Raw genomic sequence first — 25,076 nt, 5'->3', positions numbered from 1 at the left:
CACTTGAGGTCAGGAGTTCAAGACCAGCCTTGCCAACACGGTGAAACCCCGTCTCTACTAAAAATACAAAAATTAGTTGGGCATGGTGGTGGGCACCTGTAATCCCAGCTACTCGGGAGGCTGAGGCAGGAGAATCACTTGAACCTGGGAGTTGGAGGTTGCAGTGAGCTGATATTGCGCCACTGCACTCCAGCCTGGGTGACAGAGCAAGACTCTGTCTCAAAAAAATAAATTAAATAAATAAAATAAAATAAAATAAAATGCTAAGCTGATCATGTCATTCTTCCGCTTAGGCTAAAATCCAAAGTCCTCTTTTTGGCATTCATACTCCGTCAGGACACCTCCCCAGCACGTCTCAGACTTTGTCCCCTGGCCCCCTGATATTTCCCTCACTTCTCTGCATGTGCTGTGCCCTGAGCCTGCATTGCCCTGAGCCTGCGTTGCCCTGCTTTCTGCCCCACTGTCCCTTGGTGGACTCAGAACCTTTAAAACTGTTGTCACCTCCTCCAAGGGGTTATCTTGACCCCACCCCAACCTGGGAGAGTTCCTCCTCTCTGGGTGCGCCTCTAGCACAGAGGGGACACCTGCACCCTAGCTGGTTGGTTTTTCCGAGGATATTCTCGGCCTTCTGGGCTTTCATTTCAGTGCTCTGCACAAAGCTTAGCCCAGAGCGCATCCTCTCCCTTATGTCCATCTCCACTGCCTCCCTAGTGCTCCTAAGTGCTCAGCAGCCATCCGTGGATTGAACTACTCAAGGATGCACCACTAGGAAGTGTCTTTGTCAATGTGAACCCATGTTCATATGTGTTCAAAATCTGCTTTTAACCCTGCTGAATCCATGTGGGCTGCCATGACAAAATGCTATAGAGCGGGTGGCTTATCAGCAACAGACATTTACTTCTCCTCGTTCTGGAGGCTGGGAGTCCAAGTTCAAGGTGCCAACAGATTCTGTCTGGTAAGGGCCCATCTCCTGGCTCGCAGATGGCTCCTTGCCATGTCTTCACATGGTGGAAGGGGTGAACAAGCTCCCGTGGGCCTATTTTATAAAGGTGCTAATCCCATCACCTCCCCAAAGGCCCTGCCGCCTAATACCAGAACCATGGGGGTTGGGATTTCATGAATTTTGAGGCAGCTATTCAGACTATAGCACCTGCTGGATGGAGTGGCAGGGTGGCCTGGTATAGCAGTTCAGCACGAGCGCCCAGAACCCAGACCACATCAGTTCAAATCACAACTCTGGCAGTTACTAGCTATGTGGCCTTGGACAAGTTACTTGGTCTCTCTAGGCCTCTGATTCCTCATCGGTGAAATGAGGAGAGTGGTGTCTACCTGCAGGGCATGATAAGGATTGAAGGGGCCAGCACGTGGGGAATGTGGAGACCTGTGCCACCACATTGTATAATAAGTTCAGAATGCACCAACCTCATTGACGACCTCAAGTCTTCTTGTATTTTTTCTTTTGAACCCATCTCTCCGTGAAGTCACCGCTGGGTGGGGCTTCCTGCTGCCTGCTGCCCCTCCCTCCAGTCAGCAGCCTGGTCCCCAGGGGAGGTGGTAGAGAGGGAACAAAGGCCGTCTGCCTGCTGGGGGCATTAGGGAGTGCTGAGCCACCCACGAGATGAGTCAATATGGGTGCCTGCCAGTGTCCTGCTGTGCTGACTCCCATGGCCAAGCCCTGAGGACCCACCCTCAAACTTCCAGGGCTCTCGTGGCATGTCATGACCCCTTCTCTCGATGGCTGGCTCTGCAGCACACTGGAGCTAGTAGAGGTTGTGAGTGTGCTCCTGGGATAGATGCTGTCCGGGCGCAGGGGGCTGATGCTGTGTGTGCCCATTTCTGGCACTGTGCGCATATGTGCACCCATCTCTGGGTGTATGTTTCATCATCTGGTCTTGCTGTTTCCTTGGGTACATGATCCCATCTTAATATCTATGCACTAGGCACTAAGTATAGTAGTCTTTCTGTGGGTGACTGTCCTCCGCTTGTGAATATGCCCTGTGTGGCCGGGCGCAGTGGCTCACACCTGTAATCCCAGCACTTTGGGAGGCCAAGGTGGACAGATCACCTGAGGTCAAGAGTTCGAGACCAGCCTGGCCAACATGGCAAAACCCCGTCTCTACTAAAAATACGAAAATTAGCTGGGCGTGGTGGTAAGCACCTGTAATCCCAGCTACTTGGGAGGCGGAGGCAGGAAAATCACTTGAACCCAAGGGGTGGAGGTTGCAGTGAGCCAAGATCATCATGTCATTGCACTCCAGCCCGGGTGACAGAGTGAGACTCCATCTCAAAAAAAAAAAAAAAAAAAAAAAAAAAGAATACGCCTTGTACCACTGCACCCATCATTGCATTCATACCTGCTTCCTTGTACATGTATCCATCTCTGTGCACACGCCTGGATCACACAGTACTGTCTCAGTATATATGTCTCTCTATACATCTAGGGATGTATAACTAGATCTGCATGTATCCAGATGTATATGTGTCTATTTCTCCCTCTGGATATATACAAAGATTTCTGAGTGAATGTCCATGTCTAAATGCAAATGTCACAGCCGTGTGTGTGAGTATCACAGGAACTATGTATGTGTCTCTTCATATGGACACATCTATCTTTATAAGTGCACGTCTATTCCATGGGTACACAGCTTCTGCTGGTGTACAGATCTGTGCCTGAGTGTGTGGAGCTGTGAGTACGGATGTTCACACAGCTCTGGGGTACACATCTGCGTACCTCTGTGCATGTCTGTGGAGGTCTCCAAGGGTGCACCTCTAGAGCTGGGGCTCTTTCTAAACCTGTTTTGCCTTCGTATCTGTATCCTGTCACTGGTTCCTGGGTCCAGGGGTGGTGCCCAGGGGATAGCAAGGTGCTGCCTAACACCTCCTTGTCTGCAGAGATCTCGGCTGACCTGCGGGTGTGGCAGAGGGCAGGAGCAGGAAGGCCACTTCACCCCTGGGGATTCCTGGCTGGGCCCCAGGAGCCACATCTCTCCCTTAACAAGGGCCCTGGGGACTTGGGGGGAGTTTTCCATGAGTAGGGGCCCTATGCAGAGGCCAGCAGGCAGGGCCCTCGGGAAACACTCCTCACTCTCTGCTCATGAGGTGCCTGTTACCTCCAGACCTCCTCTGCCAGAGCCTGGTAGACAGCCATGGGGTCAGCACAGTAGACGTAAGTGTGTGTGTGAGTGGGGTGGGGGTCCCTACATGATGGAGAAGGGGAAGGAGAAACAGGGCAGGAATACAGGAGAGACAGGGGTGAAGGACCACACAGATAGGTGGAAAGCTGACAGCAAGGGAGGTGGGCGGTGGCCTTGACGGAGCCAAGGCTGCTGGTGGACTGGGATGCAGCCCATGGGTTCCTGCTGGCTCCTCACAGCCCGCCCTAGGGATGGGACTGTACCAAGAGGAGGATGAGGACGCCGTGTCCCCCTCCCTCCCCTCTCTCTGAGTCCCTCAATTTCTCTCACAGTCTCTCTGCTCAGTTCCCGTTCCCAAAGGCTGGGATGTGACTATCACATGCCAGGAATGACGTCCTGGAAGTCCAGATTGGCCAAGGACAAGATGTGCCAAGAGCCCTTGGACAAGGGCATGACCTTCACAGCCTCCAGCTCCTGGGCCAGTGGGAAGAAAGTAAGGAGGGGGCCAGAACTGCTGCCATTTTGACCCCCACCCCTGGCTCTGGGCCCTTCCACACCCTATCTCGCTGAGCCTCCCAACCCTGCGGAGAGTACTGTCCCCACGTCACAGATGAGGGACCTGAGGCCCAGCATCGTGAAGGGGCTGCTTCCAAAGCTGGGGCAGGGTGAGCGCTGGGGGTCAGGCAAAGAATGGCCCCTCGTGGGAGCTGCCTGCCCCTCATAGCTCCGTGAGATGTGAGTGTTCCCGCAGCACTGGCCACTGTTCCTGCCCATGGTTTTGTGGAAGGAGCAGGGTTTGGATTCTAATTCCACGTCTGACTTGCTGCATAACCTGGGGCAACTCACTCGCTTACCCTTCTGGGCCTCAGTTTCGCATGTGAAAAGTACCTCGCTGGGCTGCCATGAGGACTGATGCAAGATCCAGAAGGCAAAAGGGCTTTGTAAACTGTAAAGCACTGTGCACCAGTAGGTGTCCATGTGTTCACAAGTGGATGAGTGCTACCACAGCAACCCGAGCATTGACTAGAGGGGCCGTGGACGGGGCTGGGGTTTCACTAAGCACTTTGCAGAGGGCATTTAATCTTCATCACGACCCTCTGAATAGAGACCACCGCTGCCCATTGCAGAGATGAAGAAACTGGGGTGAAGTAACTGCCCAGGACCCCACATCCTCTAAGTGGCAGAACCAGGATTCAAATCCAGGACTGTCCAGCTGCAACGCTGGTCCTCTGAGCCACCAGGCGGGGCCGCCAGGGGAGACTGATGGAAGAGGGTCCTGAAAGAGGATCGGCAGGGCCAGGAGGCAGCAGGGTGGGGAGATAGATACAGGAATCCTTCTGCTGGTCCAGTCTCTCCTCCCACTCCTTTGACCACCAATTAATCTTGCTGCTTTGGCCAAGTTGGGGCCTTCGGCAAGCCAAGGTACATGGAGGAAGTTCACGGTTTACAGAAGGGAAGCTGCCCTGTGCCCTTCCCTGCTGGAATGGCTGTCCCAGGACCCTGACCTCCAGGAAGTTGGCTGGAATATTTTGCTGCTGCCTTTTCACCTGTGGGCCTTCCCATCCTCACCCCTTCTCATCCTTCCCACCACACTCCACCCCTCCCTAACTCCTCTCGGCTACTCATTCACCACCAGCTCTAGGGACTAAGAAGAGCTCAGCACAGAAGGCTTCCACAGTGCCCTGCCTTGCCCTGGATACCAAGCCTAACACTTCCCTGCTCCACAATAAAGCAAATATTGAACTCCTACTGTTTGCCAGGCACACTCATATCCAACCATATCCAAACTAGGTAACCTTGGGCAAGTTTCTTAACCTCCACTCTATATCTCAGTTTCCTCGTCTGTAAAATGGGAACAATGAGGTAAAAATGTAGAGGGTTTGGAAGAAGAGCACATGGTCATGTGGGAAGCTCTATTTAAACATTCATTAGTTTAAATTAAGATCTGTATAACACCTTTGCAAGGTAAGAATTACCAGCTCCATTTCACTATTTGGTGACTAGGGCTCAGAGAGAATGGCTTTTATTCATTTTACTTATTCAACCAGCATCTATTGAGTATCTACCATGTGCAAGGCTCAATGCGTGATACTTTTGCACATTATCGCATTTAATCCCCATAGCTGTGCGGGGAGGCGTTAGCATCCCCCACTACTTCCAAACACTCCCCCAGGGGCAGTATCACCCTGCTTGATACCCCTGGTTCGATGTCTGTCTTCCCTACCAGTTTAAACACCGGGAGGGCAGAGAACTGCGTTTTATTCACCATTGTGTTTCAGCATGTGGCACAGATTAAGCGCTCTACAGATACCTGTTGAGAGAAGGAATGAAAACATCCACATTTTACAAATGTGGAAACTGCAGTTCTGGCCCCAGGGGCAGTGGCTCACGCCTGTAATCCCAGCACTTTGGGAGGCTGAGGTGGGCAGTTCACTTGAGGTCAGGAGTTCGAGACCAGCCTGGCCAACATAGTGAAACCCCGTCTCTACTAAAAATACAAAAATTAGCCGGGCCTGGTGGCAGGCGCCTATAATCCCAGCTACTTGGGAGGCTGAGGCAGGGAGAATTGCTTGAATCCAGGAGACAGAGGTTGCAGTAAGCCAAGATGGCGCCACTGCACTCCAGCCTAGGGAACAGAGAGAGACTCTATCTCAAGAAAAAAAATAAAATAAAATAAAAAGAAACTGCAGTTCAGAGAAATTAAGTGATTTACCCAAAATGACACAACTGGCTCAATGTCTGACCAGCTCCAAAACCTGTGTTCTTACCACAGTGTTAATTCTACGCATGGGAGCCTCGTTGGTGGAGAGGAAGAGGTCTGAGCTGGGGTGCAGATGAGGGCCGTGGGCTGCAGATGTCTGGAGGGGCAGGCAGCTGAGGGCCAAGACCCCCACAGAGGCTCCTTCATTAAGAGCCCTGGGTTTCTCCCGCCTCCAACCTGCCCACCTGTGTTTCCCCTCAGGCTGCTGGTCATTCTGGTCAGGGGAGCAGCGCTCCCTCAACAGGTCCTCCGTCAGGAAAGGGGGCCAGCCAAGCTGGAGCTTGGAAAGCCCAGACACTGAAGCTGCCACACCCAGTCCCCCGGGCCTCTGTTCACAGGCTCCCTGTTCACAGGCTCACCGCGGAGCTCAGAGTGAGGGGAAGGGCTCAGTGAGAAGGGTGTGCCTACGCTCTGGACTAGCAGAGCTAGAGGGGACTCCAGAGAGCAAGTCCAACCCCCTCTTCCTACCTGCTTTGCTGGCTGTGGAAACAGGCCCAGAGAGAGCAGAAAGACAGAAGCCCACGCTCACTGAGTTCTGCTGGGTAGCAGACCGAGCACCAGACCTTTCACATTTGTTCTGACAGCGTCTGCAGCCCCCCAGAGGTGGTGGGCACCTCGAGTCAGGGTCCTCAAGAACCCAGCAGAAAACCTGCACAGAAGCAGGTGTTCAGGAGTGTTTGCTGAATACCTGCATGAATGACTTATTGAGTCCCCAGAACAAGCAACTGAGGTAGGAATTATTATCCCATCGAGGAAACTGCAGCCCAGAAAGGAAGGAATTGACCATTGCCTCAAATGCTGCTGACAAATGAGCTCTGGACAGCAGGGACCTTATCGGGAGCACATGGGGTGGAGACGGGGAGTGGACGCCAGGCTGCGGTGGGTTGAGGAATGAAGGGAGGGGAGGAAGCAGGCACTGCAAGGTGTAAGCAGCTCTTCAAGGCAAAGTGGGAAATATGAGGGGGCAGGGGCGAGGCATTCTTCCCTGGAGGAACCCAGAGTAAGGCCGGCTGGTGCTGGGCTTTGTGGCATTACCATGGGGGAACTTGGACAGGCTTCGAGGTTGGCTGGACAGAGCCAGTAGAGATATTCTGGAGATTCCCTCGAGGAAAAGATCCATTTATCCAGAGGGCCAGGGATCACTGAACTGGGCAGGAAGGTTTGCTTCTTGCCAAAGACCCCAGCTCCCCTGTATTAGTCCATTTTCACGCTGCTGATAAAGACATACCCAAGACTGAGAAGAAAAAGTGTTATTTATTTATTTATGAGATGGAGTCTTGCTCTGTTGCCCAGGCTGGAGTGCAGTGGCGTGATCTCGGCTCACTGCAGCCTCTGCCTCCCAGGTTCCAGTGATTCTCCTGCCTCAGCCTCCTGGGTAGCTGGGATGATAGGCACATGCCACCATGCCTGGCTAATTTTTGTACTTTTTTAGTAGAGATGGTTTTTCGCCATGTTGGCCAGGCTGGTCTCAAACTCCTGACCTCAGGTGATCCACCCACCTCAGCCTCCCAAAGTGCTGGGATTACAGGTGTGAGCCAACACGCCCGGCCAAAAAAAGAGGTTTAATTGGACTTATAGTTCCACATGGCTGGGGAAGACTCAGAATCATAGCAGGAGGCAAAAGGTATTTCTTACATGGTGGCGGCAAAAGAAATGAGGAAGAAGCAAAAGTGGAAACTCCTAATAAACCCATCAGATCTTGTGAGACTTATGCACTATCACAAGAACAGCAGGGTTCGAAAGACTGGCCCCATGATTCAATTACCTCCCCCTGGGTCCCTCCCACAACACATGGGAATTCTGGGAGATATACTTCAAGTTGAGATTGAAATGGAGACACAGCCAAACCATATCATTCTGCCACGGCCCCTCCAAATCTCATGTCCTCACATTTCAAAACCAATCATGCCTTCCCAATAGTCCCTCATTTCAGCATTAACCGAAAAGTCCACAGTCCGAAGTCTCATCTAAGACAAGGCAAGTCCCTCCTGCCTATGAGCCTGTAAAATCAAAAGCAAGCTAGTTACTTCCTAGATACAACGGGGGTACAGGCATTGGGTAAATACAGCCATTCCAAATGGGAGAAAATGCCAAAAAAAGGGGGGTTTCAGGGCCATGTAAGTCTGAAATCCAGCAGGGCAGACACATTTTAAAGCTCCAAAATGATCTCCTTTGTCTCTAGGCCTCACATCCAGGTCACACTGATGTAAGAGGTGGGTCCCATGGTCTTGGGCAGCTCCGCCCTTGTGGCTTTGCAGGGTACAGCCTCCCTCTCAGCCGCTTTCAAGAGCTGGCTTTGAGTGTCTGCGGCTTGTCCAGGTGCATGGTGCAAGCTGTCGGTGGATCTGCCATGCTGGGTCTGAAGGACGGCAGCTCTTCTCTTCTCACAGCTCCACTAGGCAGTGCCCTAGACCCCACATTTCCCTTCCACGCTGCCCTAGCAGAGGTTCTCCATGAGGGTCCTGCCCCTGCAGCAAACTTTTGCTTGTGCATCCAGGCGTTTCCATACATCTTCTGAAATCTAGGCAGAGGTTCCCAAACCTCAATTCTTGACTTCTGTGCACCCATAAGCTCAACACCACATGGAAGCTGCCAAGGCTTGGGGCTTCCACTCTCTGAAACCACAGCCCAAGATGTCCGTTGGCCCCTTTCAGCCGCAGCTGTACCAGTTGGGTAGGGCACCATGTCCCTAGATTGCACACAGCCCGAGGACCCTGGGCCCAGCCCATGAAACCACTTTTTCCTCCTGGGCTTCTGGGCCTGTGATGGGAGAGGCTGCCGTGAAGTTCTCTGACGTGGCCTGGAGACATTTTCCCCAAGGTCTTGGGGATTAACATTAGGCTCGTTGCTACTTATGCAAATTTCTGTGGCTTGAATTTCTCCTAAAAAAAATGGTTTTTTGGCTGGAAGTGGTGGCTCATGCCTATAATCCCAGCACTTTGGGAGGCCGAGGAAGGTAGATCATGACGTCAGGAGATCGAGACCATCCTGGTTAACACGGTGAAACCCCATCTCTACTAAAAATACAAAAAATTATGAGGCAGGAGAATCGCTTGAACCCAAGAGGTGGAGGTTGCAGTGAGCCTAGATTGCGCCACTGCACTCCAGCCTGGGCAACAAGCAAGACTCCGTTTCCAAAAAAAAAAAAAAATTTTTTTTTCTACTGCATCATCAGGATGCAAATTTTCCAAACTTTTATGCTCTGTTTCCCTTTTAAAATGGGATGCTTTTAACAGTACCCAAGTCACCTCTTGAAAGCTTTTCTGCTTAGAAATTTCTTCCGCCAGATACCCTAAATCATCTCTCAAGTTCAAAGTTCCACAAATCTCTAGGGCAGGGGCAAAATGCCACCAGTCTCTTTGCTAAAACATAACAAGAGTCACCTTTGCTTCAGTTCCCAACAAGTTCCTCATCTCCAGCTGAGACCACCTCAGCCTGGACCTTATTGTTCATACCGCTATCAGCATTTTGGGCAAAGCCATTCAACAAATCTCTAGGAAGTTCCAAACTTTCCCACATTTTCCTGTCTTCTTCTGAGGCCTCCAAACTGTTCCAACCTCTGCCTGTTACCCAGTTCCAAAGTCACTTCCATATTTTCGTGTATCTTTTCAGCAATGTCCCACTCTACTGGTACCAAACTACTGCTTTAGTCCATTTTCATGCTGCTGATAAAGACATACCCGAGACTGGGAAGAAAACGTTTAATTGGACTTACAGTTCCACATGGCTGGGGAGGCCTCAGAATCATGGCGGGAGGCGAAAGGTACTTCTTACATAGTGGTGGCAAGAGAAAATGAGGAAGACGCAACAGTGGAAAACCCTGATAACACCATCAGATCTTGTGAGAGTTATTCTCTACCATGAGAATAGCACAGGAAAGACTGGCCCCCATGATTCAATTACCTCCCGCTGGGTTCCTCCCACAACACATGGGAATTCTGGGAGATACAATTCAAGTTGAGACTTGAATGAGGACACAGCCAAACCATATCGTCCCCTTAGAGGGAGGCAGGGGAAGGGAATTAACATTCACGGACACTCCCCTGTGGGCCAGGCACTGAGCTGAACACTTGGTTCACACAATCTCCTCTACTCCGCAAAGCAGCCCTGGGAGGAAAGAATCAGCACCTTCATCTGATAGAAGAGTGGTCACCAACTCACGGTCACACGGCTTCCACCAGCTCACCCCTTCCGTCAACAGACACTGCCTCCACACTGTGGCCAGCCAGACATCACACTAGATGGGGTCATGGGGTGGGGAAGGGACACAGTATCGAGCCCTGCCCTCGTACAAGAACACCACTTTCTCCACTAGCTCCTTTACCTCTTGCTAATCAATTCCTTTGCCTATAAAATAAAGAAACTGCTGATCTCTAAAGATTGTGAGAATTAAGCAAAGTGACATAGTAGACACTGCTGATGTGCTATCCATATCCCCCTGCCCAACTGGAGGTAACTGCGGGAACTTTCTATGTGCACTGATGGCTTCGTGTGTGTCTCTGCCTGGGGGCTTCTCTGGCTGCCAAGCACTTGACCCACCCACAGGAAGCTGAAATGCCAGGAGTTCATGCTCTCAGCCAATAAGGGAGTCTGGTTGTTGGTGCATAAATGCCCCAGCTTCTCCATCCCTCGGTGGGATCACTGAGGCATGTTCCACACAGTCTCTTGGCAGGATCCCAGCAGGATGAGCTCCGGGTGCCACCAGTGGTAGCCTGCCCATCCACATGCCCTTCATTGTCTTTCCCCATGACTTCCTCACCATGCTTCCCTGAAGCACCTCCACATAAACTTCTTTCACCCACATCCTTGCTCAGCATCAGCTTTGGGGCAAACCCAGCCTAAAACAGTAACATTTTACAGCCTGGTGCCCAGTAGACATTCAGCAAATGCTGTCTACCTGGATACTCATGTTCATTTTTATAGAAACAGACAGCTTTGAGAACACGGTTGCAGCTCTAGCTGAGTCACCAGTGGCTCATCAGCATCTTCCAGGAGCAGGTATGGGCCTGTGGCCTGGGGATGCGCAAGAGGGAGGGGACTGAGGGTCACGGGCCTCAGCCTGTAGCCTCAGCCACTTGGAAGCTAGGTTAATCTCTGTCATATACACACACTCTACAGTTTATAAAGCTGTTTTCTTGTGTTCCAGGGCCTGCATCCCATTTTCCCTCCCATTGTTCGAAATCATATGTTCCAACTCAGAGTTCTGTGTTCAACACATTAGGCTTCAAGCCTAATGTGCCAAATGCTCTGCTTGTTGCAAATACACCCTTCCACCACCACCACCACCACCACCACCACCACCACCACCACCACCACCACCTCCCTCTCCTTCCAGGTTCCCTTGGGGTCAGCCAGACTGGAGGTGAAGTTCCCCTGCACCTGGGCAGAGGAGCTGATACAGCTCACCTGCCTTCTAAGCTGGCTGGTGAGGCCCACCAGCCAGCCCAGTGTGCCCACCTGGCCATGATTCTGAGTGCTGGGACCAGGTCAAGAGTGTCACCCCGCCCCATTACAAGCTAGTCTGCTCTGTTAGCATCGGGAGCCAGGGGCAGGACAACGTGGTGGTCTCCAGCCAGAGCCTGTGGGACCTGCATGCAGACAGCTTTCCCACCTCCCTCTATGTGAACCCACACTCTTCTGCGTGGCACTGGTGTGTGACATCTGTTTGGAGTGAGCCCTGTGGGATGAGGCCCACGTGGGGCCCCACATTAGACCCTGGCACCCAAACCTCACCCTCCAGCCCATCAGTCGGTGACCCCCTGTGAAAGCAGCAACTACCTGGGTAACCTCAGCAGCTTCCACGACTTATGGTCCATTAAAAAAAAGAAACAGAGTAAGATGCACCTATGTTTCCCCTCCTTGGGCCCCCGGGCCACACACGCTGCTGAGCTCCTTTGCCTCTGGCTGGAATTATGGCAACCTCTGCAGCTCCCAGCTGGATGTACATATCAGAAACTCTGAGGGGCAGCTATCTGTGTCTTTCATTAATAAAAAATGTCATTAATAATGACTTAAAACATGCAATTTGGGATCAAAATCTTCCAAAGCATGGGAAAAATAATAAAAAGGAGAGTTCTTGATACTGAAAGTCTGGAAATAAATGCTGTCCTCAGAGGTCAACCACGAGTCAGGCACTGCTGGGGAGGGAGAAAGAAGTGGGAACGGGGTCTCACACCCACTCTGTGCCAGGTGCTGTGTTTGGGGTTTACATGTTTCCCTCATCCTCACACAACCCAAGGAGACAGCGCTATCATTTCCATTTTATAGATGAACTGAGGTTCACAGAGGCCAAGTTACTTGCCATGGGACACAGGATCAGTAAGAGACTCAAACTTAGGTCTGCCTCATTGACAAAGGAAAACAAAACAAAACAAAAAAAAAAAAGAAAGAAAAAAAAATAGGCCAACAGTGTGGTGCTTGGCAAGTCATTCTGGTTTGAGTTTATGAGAAAGAGGGAAAAGTAGAGGGAACAGCCCATCAGCTATGAAGACCAGGAATGATTTATACGATTTACTGCTGTGTCTCCCGCACCTAGAACAGGGCCTGGAACACAGTTGGTGCTCAGAAATGATCTTCAGTGAATGGATAAAATGTCTAGGGGGATAAAGGGGCATCGTCTATTCCGAGGTAGGAGAAAGTGAATGTTTCTAAGCCCCTAGTTTCTAGAGAGCATTGAACAAGCACATTTGACTTTTTAAAAAATCTTTAATTATGGAACTATTTGAAAAACAGAAAAAGGCAGAAAATAATACAGCAGACACTGGGGAACTCATTGCCCAGATTTACCAGATGTTCATATTTTGTCATGTTTATGTCAAGTATTTTTACAGTAAAATACAAATACAGATATGGCTAAAAGCCCCATCACCTCATCTCATTCCCTTCTACCTATCACCACAGGCCACCAGTATCCTTGAAGCTGGTGTGTCTCTGTCTCTTCATGAGCATTTAGCATTATTTTGGGTTTTTACAGTTTCCAAGTACAGGTATCTCCCTGTAGCTATCCTTTCATAATGTACATTTCACTCAGTTATTATATTTTTAGGACTTCGTCTATATTGGTACATGTGGATGGAGTTCACTTTAATTGCTGTATCTACAGGCAGTTTTTTTATTCTTTGCTATTTTAGAGAATGCAGCAATAAAAACCTTTTCTTTTTTTTTTTTTGAGACTGAGTTTCACTCTGTCGCCCAGGCTGGAGTGCACTGGTGCGATCTGGGCTCACTTCAACCTCGCCTCCTGGGTTTAAGTGATTCTCCTGCCTCACCTCCTGAGTAGCTGGGATTACAGGTGTGCGCCACCACACCCAGCTAATTTTTGTATTTGTAGTAGAGATGGGGTTTCACCATGTTGGCCAGGCTGGTTTCAAACTCCTGACCTCAGGTGATCTGCCCACCTTGGCCTCCCAAAGTGTTGGGATTACAGGCGTAAGCCACCGTGCCTGGCCATCAATAACAATCTTTATACACATTTCTGGGTGCACTAATGTGTCACACGTAACCTTTACAACAATCACAACATGCTGGAACTTGTGTACCCCTACATGACCTTGGAAAATTGCTTGAAGTCTCAGAAGCTTAGTTTCCTCATCGGTAAATTGGGGTAATAAAATAGCATGCATATTGATGAAGATTCTGTGCTTCAAAGTAGAGGAAACACATTTTGCCACCCGGAAAGCACTTCCTGAACATGAGTTGTTTATCGCTCAGGTATTCGCCATTCAGGAAGTGCTGAGCATCCTCTCCTGTCAGGGGTGCAATGGGCCGGCCCTCATGCCCACATGCAGATGAGACTGATGGGTGCAGCGACAGAAAAGCACACAAGCCCCTCTGCTCACTGACCAAGCTGGAGTGGAAGACACAGGCGAGGCTCCCCAGAGGAAGTGGCACTGAGCTGAGACCTCAGAAGATGAGGAGGCAAAAAAGGTGAGTGGGAGATGGGAAGGTGGGAGGCTGGCGAGGCAGAGGAAGCAGCTAGTGTAAGGGATGGGCTGACGCAAGAGAACATGTTTGGAGCCTGAGAGGTGTGTGTGAGCAGGCGGCGGCATAGAAAAAGTCTGGAAAGGTGGCAGAGCAGAGAGGCCGTACCCCAAGGCCACAGGGAGATAGGGAAGGATTTCAAGCAGAGGAGTGACAGGCCCGGATTTGTGTGTAGGGAAAACTGGTCTGGTCTCGGCATGGAGGTGGCATGCAGACTGGGAGCTGGGAGCCCCATGAGGGGAACGCAGAAGCGACGCCGGTAAACATGGTGAGGGTGGAGCTAAAGTCACCACCACTTCTGCTAACAAGAATCTGTCCCCAGGCCCTCTAGTAGCTGTTGCCTTCCTGAAGCTTGGGATGCATGCACAAAGAGAGCTGTGTCTGGCTCATAGATTGCGGACACCTGGTTGACCTCTTGATGCCCGTGTATCATGTTTAGCTCCTAAGCCTCCCTTCTCTCACTGCAACATCACATGGTGGTCACGCCTCCCACAACACGCAGTGGGCATCATCAAAGGAACAGCAGCTGACGGGAATCGCCCCCAGCTCCGAGAGGTCTGAATTCACACACCACACCCTACACTCTTCTTCTTGGGCTTGCTCAGCACCCTGTGGGGCACAGCACCCGGCCCCGCACTCTCAGGTTTCCAGGTGACAGGAGCCCTTTAGGCTTCTTGGCACCAAGGGCATGGCTGGGTCCTCACCAATGTCCCATGATGAGAGATCCCACCAGCAGCCAGGCTGTACAGAACCTACACGGAGTGAGGGGAAGAGGAGGCCAACACATTCTAGGTTGGTTACCACTGGGCGGCCTTGTCTAATATCTAAACATCATACATCTAAAACGAGACAAGGACAGAGATGAGAGAACTGCCTCGAACTCTCTACTCCTTAAGTGGAGACCCCCTTAACACTCTTTTTGATTTTATTATTATTATTATTTTGACACAGGGTCTTGCTTTGTCACACAGACTGGAGTGCAGTGGCTCAATCACAGTCATTGCAGCCTTGACCTCCTTGGCTCAAGCAATACTCCCACCTCAGCCTCCAAAGTAGCTGGGACTATAGGCGCATACCACCACACGGGGCTAATTTTTTTTTTTTTTTTTTTTGTAGAGACAGGGTTTTGTCATGTTGGCCAGGGTGGCCTCGAACTTCTGGGCTCAGACAATCCGCCTGCCACAGCCTCCCAAAGTGCTGTGATTACAGGTGTGAGCCACCATGCCTGGCAACACTCTTAATATGAGTGACTTGGAAGCTTTTGAAGCCTCTATCCCTGGTGGCAGTGGTGTGCCCCTGGCCTTTCCCTAGACTGGGCTAAAGCCCCTGCCATCCACTCTCCCAGCACTCCACACTTCCGTTTCCATGACATCTATCCCTTTTAGAATTACAGGGTGAATTTCTGCCTTCCTTGCTAGGCTGTAAGTTCCGCACTGGACATAACTGCATCTGCCTGGTGTGCTGTTGTTTCCCTGGTGTCTGAACAGAGTCAGGCTCCTGACAGGCCCCCGCTATTTGCAGCTGAGTCAATAGGACGTGCAAACTGAGGGAGAGGAAAGGGTGGAGGGAAAATCGCAGACCTCAGAGGTCTGGGGAGAGGAAAAGTGTCTTGCTCAAGTCACAGGCTAGGCAGGAAGAGATCACGGTTCCTGCTCAGAATCTTTGACTCTCAGTCAGGGCCTTTCCCACTCATTATGCTGTGCTAGAAAGAGGCTATGAAACCCATAGAAAAGTGTTCTATAGTTAAATAAGCTTGAGAAACTCTGGGTTAGACAAAATGAAAGGAGTTTCTTTGCCACTGGTCTTTTCAGGCCTTTAACACGCTCCTGTGCCCACGCTTCTGGGAGAAGGTCACACACAGCACTCCATGCTCTCTGACCCTGGAACTCTGCCTGTGAAGCAGTTTGAAACCTCCGGCACCATCCCCCAGCTGTATGTCACAATTATTTATTAAATGTGACACAGCAGAGAGATTTGTTGCCATTTTTCTGAGCAGGATAGGAAAATCCTTTTCTACAAATAAAAATACTTCGAAACCCCAATATACAAATGGGATGAAAACGGAACTGCTCTGGTTGAAGGGGGGTCTGGGGATCCATCGGAGCTGTCCTTTCACTGCTGCTATGCAAAGAACGCTTGTTTCCTGTGGAGCGCAGTTTGAAAACCACTGGTGCCGAACTGGCACATGAGGTTGAAGCTAGGAGGCTTCTAGTGCTGGCTCGGCCATGGATTGTTTTACCCTGGGCAAGTCATTTAGTCTCATTGGGCTTCAGTTTCCCGTGTATACGATAAGTCTGTCACACTGTATGTTTCTTAGAGTCCTGAACTTTCAGCTTTGATATGGTGAGGAGTACACTTCTATGACTATAAACATCTAACTCCAAGATTCCATGGCTTAGTATTCCAATTCTGGGACTGCCTGTAGTTAGCCCAAGCTGGTGCAGCATGCTGGAGCCCAGGCTGTGGAAAGCAGAATTCATTAACTGCAGTGCACTGCCCAGGGGCACTGGGTTCCTGGGATGGGGGTGCCGGGTTCCTGGGGTGGGTGGACCGGGATCGGCAGCCGCTGAGTGGGACAAGCTGGGAGAGGGACCCAGGTCTCCTGACTCCTGCTCTATCTTTAGATCTCCATAGCAACTGTCACCAGGGCACCGAGCTGAAGGCACAGGCTGAGTGGCTGCCTGCAGAAGGAGGGAGGGGCATTTCCTTCCCATGCCTCTTCTTTTGCTAGGCTCAATTCTTGAGCCAGGAAAGGGGACTGAGAATGAAGCTGTTCACAGCAGGAAAGGCTTGGGGCCAATACAAAGACAGTCCAGGGCCCCACCTTGCTCTCAGGACATGGTGAAGTCATAGAACCCAAGACCTTCATGTGTCAGGCTCATGGCACAGGAGGAAAGGTAGAATTCTCCTCCAAAGAGCTTTCAGCCTCTCCTGGGTCCTTCCCTACACACTCAGGAAGCCCTAATCTGAGATGGTGCTGAGGCCACAGCTGGAGCCCCCATTAGATCCTCTAATCGGAGAGGCCAGGGAAGCTCCTCCTGAATCTTCCCCTGCCCAATTCCTACTCCTCCTGGGGCTCAGCCTGGACTTGGCTTCCTCTGAGGAGTCTTCCCTGACTCCCAGGCTGGTTGCTCGCTTCCTCAGGGTCCCTACAGCCTGTCCTCCTTCCACATAGTAGGAGGCCAGAGGAGTGATTAACCTCATGGGGCAGATGAGAAGTAGAGGTTCTGAGCAGTAAAGACACTTGCCCAAGGTCACCTGGCAAATGAGCAGCAGGACCAGGCCTGGACTCCATGTCTTCTGATTCCAGTCTGTGCACCTTCCTGGGTCCCAGTAGCAGGCCCATGGCCTAGGCTTTGGAAGGGAGGCCAGGGCTAGAAGAGGAAATAGGAGTCCTCAGTGAGGCCTGCGCACAGTAAGCACCTGGCTATGTCCTTGTTGAACTCAGCTGAGCCACAGACAAGTGCGAATGGCTTTCTCCGACAGCAGCTGACCAGCTCTTTAATTAGGTCCTGGCCCAGGCGGCCAAAGCGGGTCTTCTCTTGGTAACTCCAAGGAAGCTGCTCTGAGGAGCTCTCCTGGGAAGACAAGAAAGGCGTGGGTTACTACAAGGGAGCGGGGGGTCCTTAGTGTTCACAGAGCCAGCTCTTCTCTGCAAAATAAAGAAACTGAGGCTGTAGGAAGCCAGCCTATATCCAGCCCCACCGTGGGCCAGGCACTTCCTCCTCATCCCCAAAACAAGCCTGTGGGAACTATCACCTTCCCATGACAGGAGAGGCACAGGGAAGAGGGACTTCCCCGTGGCACACGATGAGGTGGGGGCAGCAGCAGGACCAGAACTCAAGTCCCACCATTTCTCGCTGCCTTCCAGCAGCCACACCTGTCACTGTGGGAGGAATGTTTTCTCCCCTGACTGTGGGTTTCCCAGAATCTTTCCAAGGTTAGCTATCATCATCACCCTTGGAGCATAACTTTTGCTCATTTCTTTTAAGGTTTCAATGAACATGTTCATTTAGCAGATATTTACCAAGTGCTTACTCTGTGCCAGGCACCGAGCTAGCCACTGGGGATATGGCAGCTGCTCAAAAGAGACAAGGTTCCTGGCTGCATACAACACAGATCCCAGGTCACAATGCCTTCATTGAGAAAGGCTAAGCTCGCATTCCAAGGCTGGACGGTGACCCCAGGCACCCAGGACCCTACTCTCTGCCTTTCTAGCCTTAGCTGAAGCTTTCCTCCTCAGGGTCACAAAATGAAAGTTCCACTCCCAGGTGACTTGAAGGAATTTCTTCTATTTTTTTAAATGAACATTTTATTGGAGTACAACATATGTATAGAAAAGTATACAAATCATTAAGTATACAGTTAGCCCTCTGTATCCATGGGTTCCACACTTATGGATTCAACCAACTGTGGATTGAAAATATTTTTTAAAAAACATTTAAAAATAACAATATAGCAATAGAAACACAAAAAGAAATACAGTAAGAGCTATTTACTCAATATTTACATTGTATTAGGTATAATTTAGAGATGATTTAAGGCACATGGGAGGATGTGTGTAGGTTATATGCAAATACCACACCATTTTATATCAAGGACTTGAGCATCCTCAGATTTTGGTATCTGCAGGGGGTCCCGGAGTCAATCCCCCATGAATACCAAGGGACAACTATATATAGTCTGAAGAATTTAAATGCAAAAACCATCTTACCAGCCCACAAAAAACAAAATCCAGAATAGAGCCATCACTCTGCAGATCCTATGAGGGCAAGCTGCTAGTTCCTGGGGCTAGGCACAAAGACAGGATTGGTGGCGAGTGGAGCTCCACTGCCACTTTCCTGGCTGAGTGACTGACCTCTCAGGATTGTGATTGTGAGGAGAGTATCCGCTATGGAAAGTCACTGTCCAGAGAGCCGTGGTGCTGGTGCAAGCCCTGGCAGAGGCCCTGTGAGGAGAGGCCTCTATTCTGAGGCCCACTCAAAGGGCCCTGGAGGCAGGTACAGTGGCTCAAGCCTGTAATCCCAGCACTTTGGGAGGCTGAGGTGGCAGGATCGCTTGAGTCCAGGAGTTCAAGACCAGCCTGGGCAATGTGACAAAAGCTGGTCTACAAAAAAATACGAAAATTAGCTAGGGGAAGTGCTATGCGCCTGTAGTCCCAGTTGCTTGGGAGGCTAAGGTAGGAGGATCATTTAAGCCCAGGGAGATTGAGACTTCAGTGGGTTATGATTGCACTACTGTACTCCAGCATGGGCAACAGAGTGAGACCCTGTCTCAAAACAAAACAAACAGGGTGCCCTGGAGTCCCACCTCACAGAGTCTGTGCTGATGAGGGAATCCTCTCTGATGATCTGGCATTTCCCATGCCCCCGCTACAGTCTGACCCACCAGATGGGGCCTTGGGGCCCACTGGCCTCACCTCCCCTTTTCCACTGCTCATTTCCCTCAGACTACTTAGGTTCAGCTCAGCCTATCCCACCATGCACCCTGAGATGCCCTGGGCCTGGCTGCTGGTGAGATGGGCAGGGGACCCCACAAACAGTGACGGTGCAGCAGGTGGGTGCTGTGAAGGAGAGCCGGGGTGGTGGCAGCAGAACCACCAAGACCAGCCTGGGGGCTCTAGGAAAGCTTCCAGGATGGACTTCTACCTCAACAGGGATGTGAGGGGTACACAGGTGGGAGGTGAGGAAGGGGGAGCACTCCTGGCAGGCAGAATGGCGTGAGCAAAGGCCCAGAAGCCAGAAAAGCACAGCACACTTGCAACCATGGGCAGACCAGTGACATCAGGCCACAGCTTACAGGGAGGGCGGGCTGGGAGATGAGGCCGCAGAGGGAGGCAGTTCTCAGGTGTGGACCTTATCCTGTGAGCAGTAGGGAGCCAGGGAAGCGCTGGAAACAGGGTGGTGGTGTGGTCAGATCTGCCCTTAGGACTGCAGGACGCAGGACAAATCAGCAGGGAGCGGCTGGTACGGGGAGACTCTTGAGGATACTGCAGCTGTGGCCCAGGCAGGTGAGGGCGCACACTGAGTCAAGGGAGTGTGGACAGGCAGGAGCCACAAGTCACTCCTTTCACCTGCCACTAATGGCCAGCCCACTCGCTTGCCCAACTCCAGGCCACTGGCACCACCCTGGCCCAGCTGGGGGCTAAAAATCTTCTATTGCTGGTGAACTTTAATTGAAAAGCCACCTGCTTGGTAAAGCCCTCCCTGACCCTGCCTGGCCTCTCTGCCCACCGCTGGCATCCTGAACATCTTCACAGCACCTTGTGCTGTGCTGCCTTATTCCGAGGAGCACTAAGACCACAGCCTTTGAGCAGGACCTCCTGGGTTCATACTCCACTCTCCACTAACCAGCTATGTTACCCTGGGCAAGGTTCTTAACCATTCTGTGGTTTCACATCTGTACAAGGAGCAAGATGGGAGTATAAGCCTCATAAGATTGTAGTGGAGATTAAATGAGTAAATAAAGTGCTTAGAATGGTGCTGGCTACAGAGAATGTGCTGAATGAAGGGGAGACCTTTTCGGCCGCCTCTGTGGCTGTCACCCACAGATAGGTGAGCAGCCAGAGGGCTGGGAGTTGGTCACCTTCACTATTGCGTCTCTGACACCTGCCACATGCTCAGGTGATAGAGGAGGGAAAGCAAAGCTGGCCAGCAGCTTGTGGACCCTCTGCCAGGTGCTGCCTTCCTGCCCTCCTCCCAGTGTCCTTGTCCAGGCTCTCAGGCAGGCTGTCTGTGCTGCTGGGCAACAGTGGCCCATCCCTTGCACCCACCCCTTGGGCTGCACGCTAGCCTTTGGCTCCATTCTCCTTCCTTAGGCACTTTCTGCTGCTATAAATGTTCACCATGCTCTCAATGTCATGCCACTGAGCATTCTGCCCCATGGACAGGCCTGCAGAACCCAGACCCTGGGGAGCCCAGGGACCCTTATATTGGGATGGGAAATCCAATTTCCTCACCCTCCACACCCAGCCACAATGTTGAGGATCAAATAAGTGTTTAGGGACCACATAAAGCTGCCTCATAGTGGGACCAGATGAGAAGGGTGCTCCACAGCACCAGGCAAGAAGGCTGACCCTGAGCACCAGGGAACACAGGGGGCCCAGCAGGAATCCAACCCACGGGGGACAGGAGGGAAAAGTGAAGCTACCAACCAGGGAAAGGCAGGCCAGCAAAAGTAGCTGAGGGTCTGGCTTGAGATGAGGGGCAGATAAACCCCCGTGCTCTAACCTATGGGGGTGGCCCCAGAAGGGTTACCTGAGTGAGCAGAGGGGATGTGGAGTCAGAGGGAGGAGGGTTCAGCAGGGAGAGTCGCTGCCAGCTACGGTGGGGTCCTCCTATGGAGGGACAGGCTGAGGTGGAAGGATACTAGTAAGCACAGGGAACTCAGATCAGTTACTCCAGCAGTCACTAATGGAGTCCCTGTTCTGGGCCTGGCATTATGCTAAGCACTGAAGAAAGAGGCTGAGGTAGACATGTGGTCTCTGCCTCAAGGAACATCACTCAGTCGGAGGGAGGTCTGCAGCCTGCCATGTCCTCTACAGCCAGGCCCCTGCCCATGTAACTGATGATGCCAGAGGGCGATGGGAGGCAGCAACGCATGGGGTGAGAGCCAGAGCTCGGCAACCAGACAGCCCTGGGCTCAGATCCTGGCCTCAGCCCTGTCCAGCAGCATGAGCTGGTGGGCAGCTTCACCCCTAGAACGTGCATCTCCTCATCTGTATAATGAACATGAGAACACCTTCCTTCCTTACAGGTGGGTGCTCCACCAGTGGCAGGGATTATGACTACAGCGTCCATTGCCAAAAGAGGCTAGAGCTGGTACTCAGGACAGGTGCAAAGGGACTGCAGAGTCTCAATCAAAAAAGGAAGTCACCACCCTGGGCTCACCTGGCTGAGTACAAAGAATGTACGGACGTTCCAGAAACAGGCCTGCTCTTGGAGGAAGGTTTTCAGGTAGATGCTCTCAAAGGTCTTGAAGCAACCGACTAGAGTGACAAAAGTCTCGTCATCCTCATTGTCTGTGATGCTCTGCAGGATGGGCACCATGGGGGCCAGGCCCGTGCCCGCAGCCAGCATGAGGAGCTCACCATACTGGGGAATAGAAAGGGTATGTATGACAGGTGGGTTGGGAGAATCTCACCCTATCCCCTCTACTATGGGGCTTTTCCTTGAGCTTCCTTCAACTGGATGGCAGTGCCCTTCCTTGGTGTCCAACCACCTATGTCCCCTCTCTACCTCCTCCAGAAAGTCGTCCTTGTTTGTGAAAGGCATGTGAGGTTTGGGTAATGGAGACGATGAGATATGGGGGCTGAAAGGGAACATAACAGTATAGCCCATCCTGTAAGTGGCCTGGTTGCCTACTAAAGCATCCCCACAAGTACTCTGCTTACACACTTCTGCTGACAGGGAGCTCACTACTTCCCAAGGCAGTTTGCCCTACTATAGGCCAAATCCTTTGCCAGGGAGGTCTTTACTTACATTGAGTTGAAACCTACTCCCATCAAAGCCTTGCCCACTCCCAACGCCATTCCAGCCCTGCTCTCTGGGCTGCTTCCTCTGCCCCAGGGTACCTCTGCAGAGATCTCAAGGGCCCACCTTGGACCTCTGAGCTTGCTTATCTCTAGGCTAAATGAAATAATATGCATAAGCATGTAGCACAGCACTGGCACAAAAGAGTCACTTGAAAAAGGTGAGTTCCCGGCCGGCAGCGGTGGCTCACACCTACAATCCTAGTACTTTGGGAGGCCAAGGCGGGTGGATCACTTAAGGTCAGAAGTTCGAGACCAACATGGCAAAAAACTCCATCTCTACTAAAAATGCAAAAATTAGCCAAGTGTGGTGGTGCACGCCTGTAGTCCCAGCTACTTGGGAGGCTAAGGCAGGAGAATTGCTCAACCTGGAAGGCAGAGGTTGCAGTGAGCCAAGATCATGCCACTGCACTCCAGCCTGGGCAACAGAGCAAGACTCCATCTCAAAACAAACAAACAAACAAACAAAAGGGTGAGTTTCCACCCCAAGAGGTCCCAGTTCCATCAACTCCTCCTCACTGAATTTATTTCCGGGCTCTAGGCCTCTTAAAGAGGGGTGACCCTCTGTAATCCCAGCACTTTGGGAGGCCGAGGTGGGTAGTTCACGAAGTCAGGAGATAGAGACCATCCTGGTTAACACTCCGTCTCTACCAAAAATACAAAAAATTAGCCGGGCGTGGTGGCAGGCGCCTATAGTCTCAAGCTACTCAGGAGGCTGAGGCAGGAGAATGGCGTGAACCTGGGAGGCGGAGCTTACAGTAAGTGGAGATTGCGCCACTGCACTCCAGCCTGGGCGACAGTGTGAGACTCCATCTCAAAAAAAAAAAGAGGGGTGACCCTCTTTAAGGTCAGTGCCTTAAAGTTTAGTACCTCAGTGATGCAGGGGTATTCACCTCCTTCATTCTAGAGATTAGGCCTCTGGGTATAAATCCCCAACCATGTGATCTGGGCAAGCTCTTTCACCAATATGAGCCTCAGTGTCCCCACTGGTAAAAAAAAAGAAAACACTTCCCCATAGCAGCACCTATCTCAGAACTGTTACAAGGATTAAATGAGATGAAGAAAAGTGCTTGATTGGCTGCATGTGGTGGCTCATGCCTATAATCTCAGCTACTCAAGACTGAGACAGGAGGATCGCTTGAGCCCAGGAGGTTGGGGCTGTAGTGAACCACCATCATGCCACTGCACTCCAGCTAGGCAAGAGTGAAACCCTGTCTCAAACAAAACAAAACAAAACAAACAAAAAAGAAAACTGCCTGGTGCAGATCCAATTAGATCCCTCCCTCTCCCTAAGCTGCTGAGACTCACGCCTGGCAGCTATTCTGCATCAGTGCTCTCTCCAGCCTCCAGGTCTTCAGCTTGCCATGCTCCTCCGCCTCCTCCCATCCTAGCTCGGGCTATCCTTTGGAAGGCCTTCCCCAAGCAGGGGAAGGGGAGGGTCCTTTCTTTGTGTTTCCACAGCTCCCTGTGAGTCCCTCTGAACCACACTGGCCACACTGTGCTGCTGTCATCTGTCTGTGTGTCTGACTCCCCCAGCAGACTGTGAGCTTCTGGAGGACAGGGGACTCATCTGACCCATCTCTGGGTCCCCAGAGTCCCCTGGCACTGGGTGAACACTTGTGTCTGTTTGTTGAATGAATGCACAGACAGATGCTAATATGTCAGTCCTCAGGGCTGATGTAATATCCATCTGTAATGAAGACAACTGCAGAGCAGCAAAACAGGGCCCGGAAGAGGGCAGGAGCTTCCCAGATGTCCTTGCATGGTGAAACCAAGGCTTACTGACATTTCAGTGACTGCATATTAAGGTGTGAGACACCATTTCTTTTTCCTCACCATCAGGTCCTACAGCCTCCCCAGATAAGAAATCCACGGTGGCTTATGCCTATAATCCCAGCACTTTGGGAGGCTGAGTGGGGAGGATCACTTGAGCCAAGGAGTTTGAGACCAGCCTGGGCAACATGGTGAAATCCTGTGTCCACAAAAAAATACAAAACTTACCTGGGCATGGTGATACACGCCTGTAGTCCCAGCTACTTGGGAGGCTGAGGCAGAAAGATTGCTTGAGCCCAGTAGGTGTAGCTGTAGTGAGCTGTGACAGCACTCCAGCTTGGGCAACAAAGGGAGGAAAGGAGCGGGGAAGGCAGGAAGGCAGGAAATAAATGCAGGACCTTTCAAGTATTCTGTGCATGTGAAGGAGCAGCCACAAGGCATTGGGAGGCTCCACCAGAAAAGGTGGTCAAGACAACGTTCATCTGTTATCCACTCAAGACAAGGAGGAAACATGAACGATTTCCATTCCCTGCTCTCAAGCATCTGGGGGATGCAGGGTCTAAAATGCAAGGCTAAGCATGGTTAGTACTAGGAGAATACTATGGAAGAGTATTAACATATGCATAGCACATATCTGTAAAATGGGGTTGTAGCACCTAAGAGCTGCTGTGAAGACTGTGTAAGTTACCATATAGCAAGTGCTAAGGTCCGAGCCTGGCACGCATGAGGTGCTGCACGTGCTTGATATTATTATACATATATACTACACATGTACATGCAGTATGCATTTGTACATATACTCATGTGGAAGAGGATTTGGAAGGATATACACCAAGCCATAAGATGGGTGTGTCTGGGTAGATTGCCTGTGAGTGTTTTTTCTTTTCTTTTCTTTTTT

General features: G+C 51.3%; 1 protein-coding gene across 14 annotated transcripts in view; it reads right to left on the bottom strand.

The window, feature by feature from the left end:
* Nucleotides 1–12,580: 12,580 nt before the first annotated feature.
* CYB5RL (cytochrome b5 reductase like) overlaps nucleotides 12,581–25,076 on the bottom strand; it is a 32,087-nt gene continuing 19,591 nt past the window's right edge. For 10 of the 14 annotated variants that reach the window (XM_074006118.1, XM_005543293.5, XM_005543292.5 and 7 more), the window contains 2 exons: nucleotides 21,765–21,968; nucleotides 12,581–17,453 (listed from right to left, as the gene is read on the bottom strand). In XM_074006118.1, coding sequence (XP_073862219.1) covers nucleotides 17,250–17,453; nucleotides 21,765–21,968 — 408 coding nt within the window. In that variant the 3' untranslated portion in view covers nucleotides 12,581–17,249. The remainder of the gene's footprint in view (nucleotides 17,454–21,764; nucleotides 21,969–25,076) is intronic. The other 4 variants (XM_074006114.1, XM_074006111.1, XR_012419888.1 and 1 more) reach the window with 3 other exon arrangements.

This window comes from Macaca fascicularis, chromosome 1 (assembly GCF_037993035.2).
Source record: "Macaca fascicularis isolate 582-1 chromosome 1, T2T-MFA8v1.1".
Lineage (NCBI taxonomy): Eukaryota > Metazoa > Chordata > Mammalia > Primates > Cercopithecidae > Macaca > Macaca fascicularis.
The sequence above is the reverse complement of the archived record's forward strand: the minus strand, read 5'-3'. Positions and strand labels throughout refer to the sequence as shown.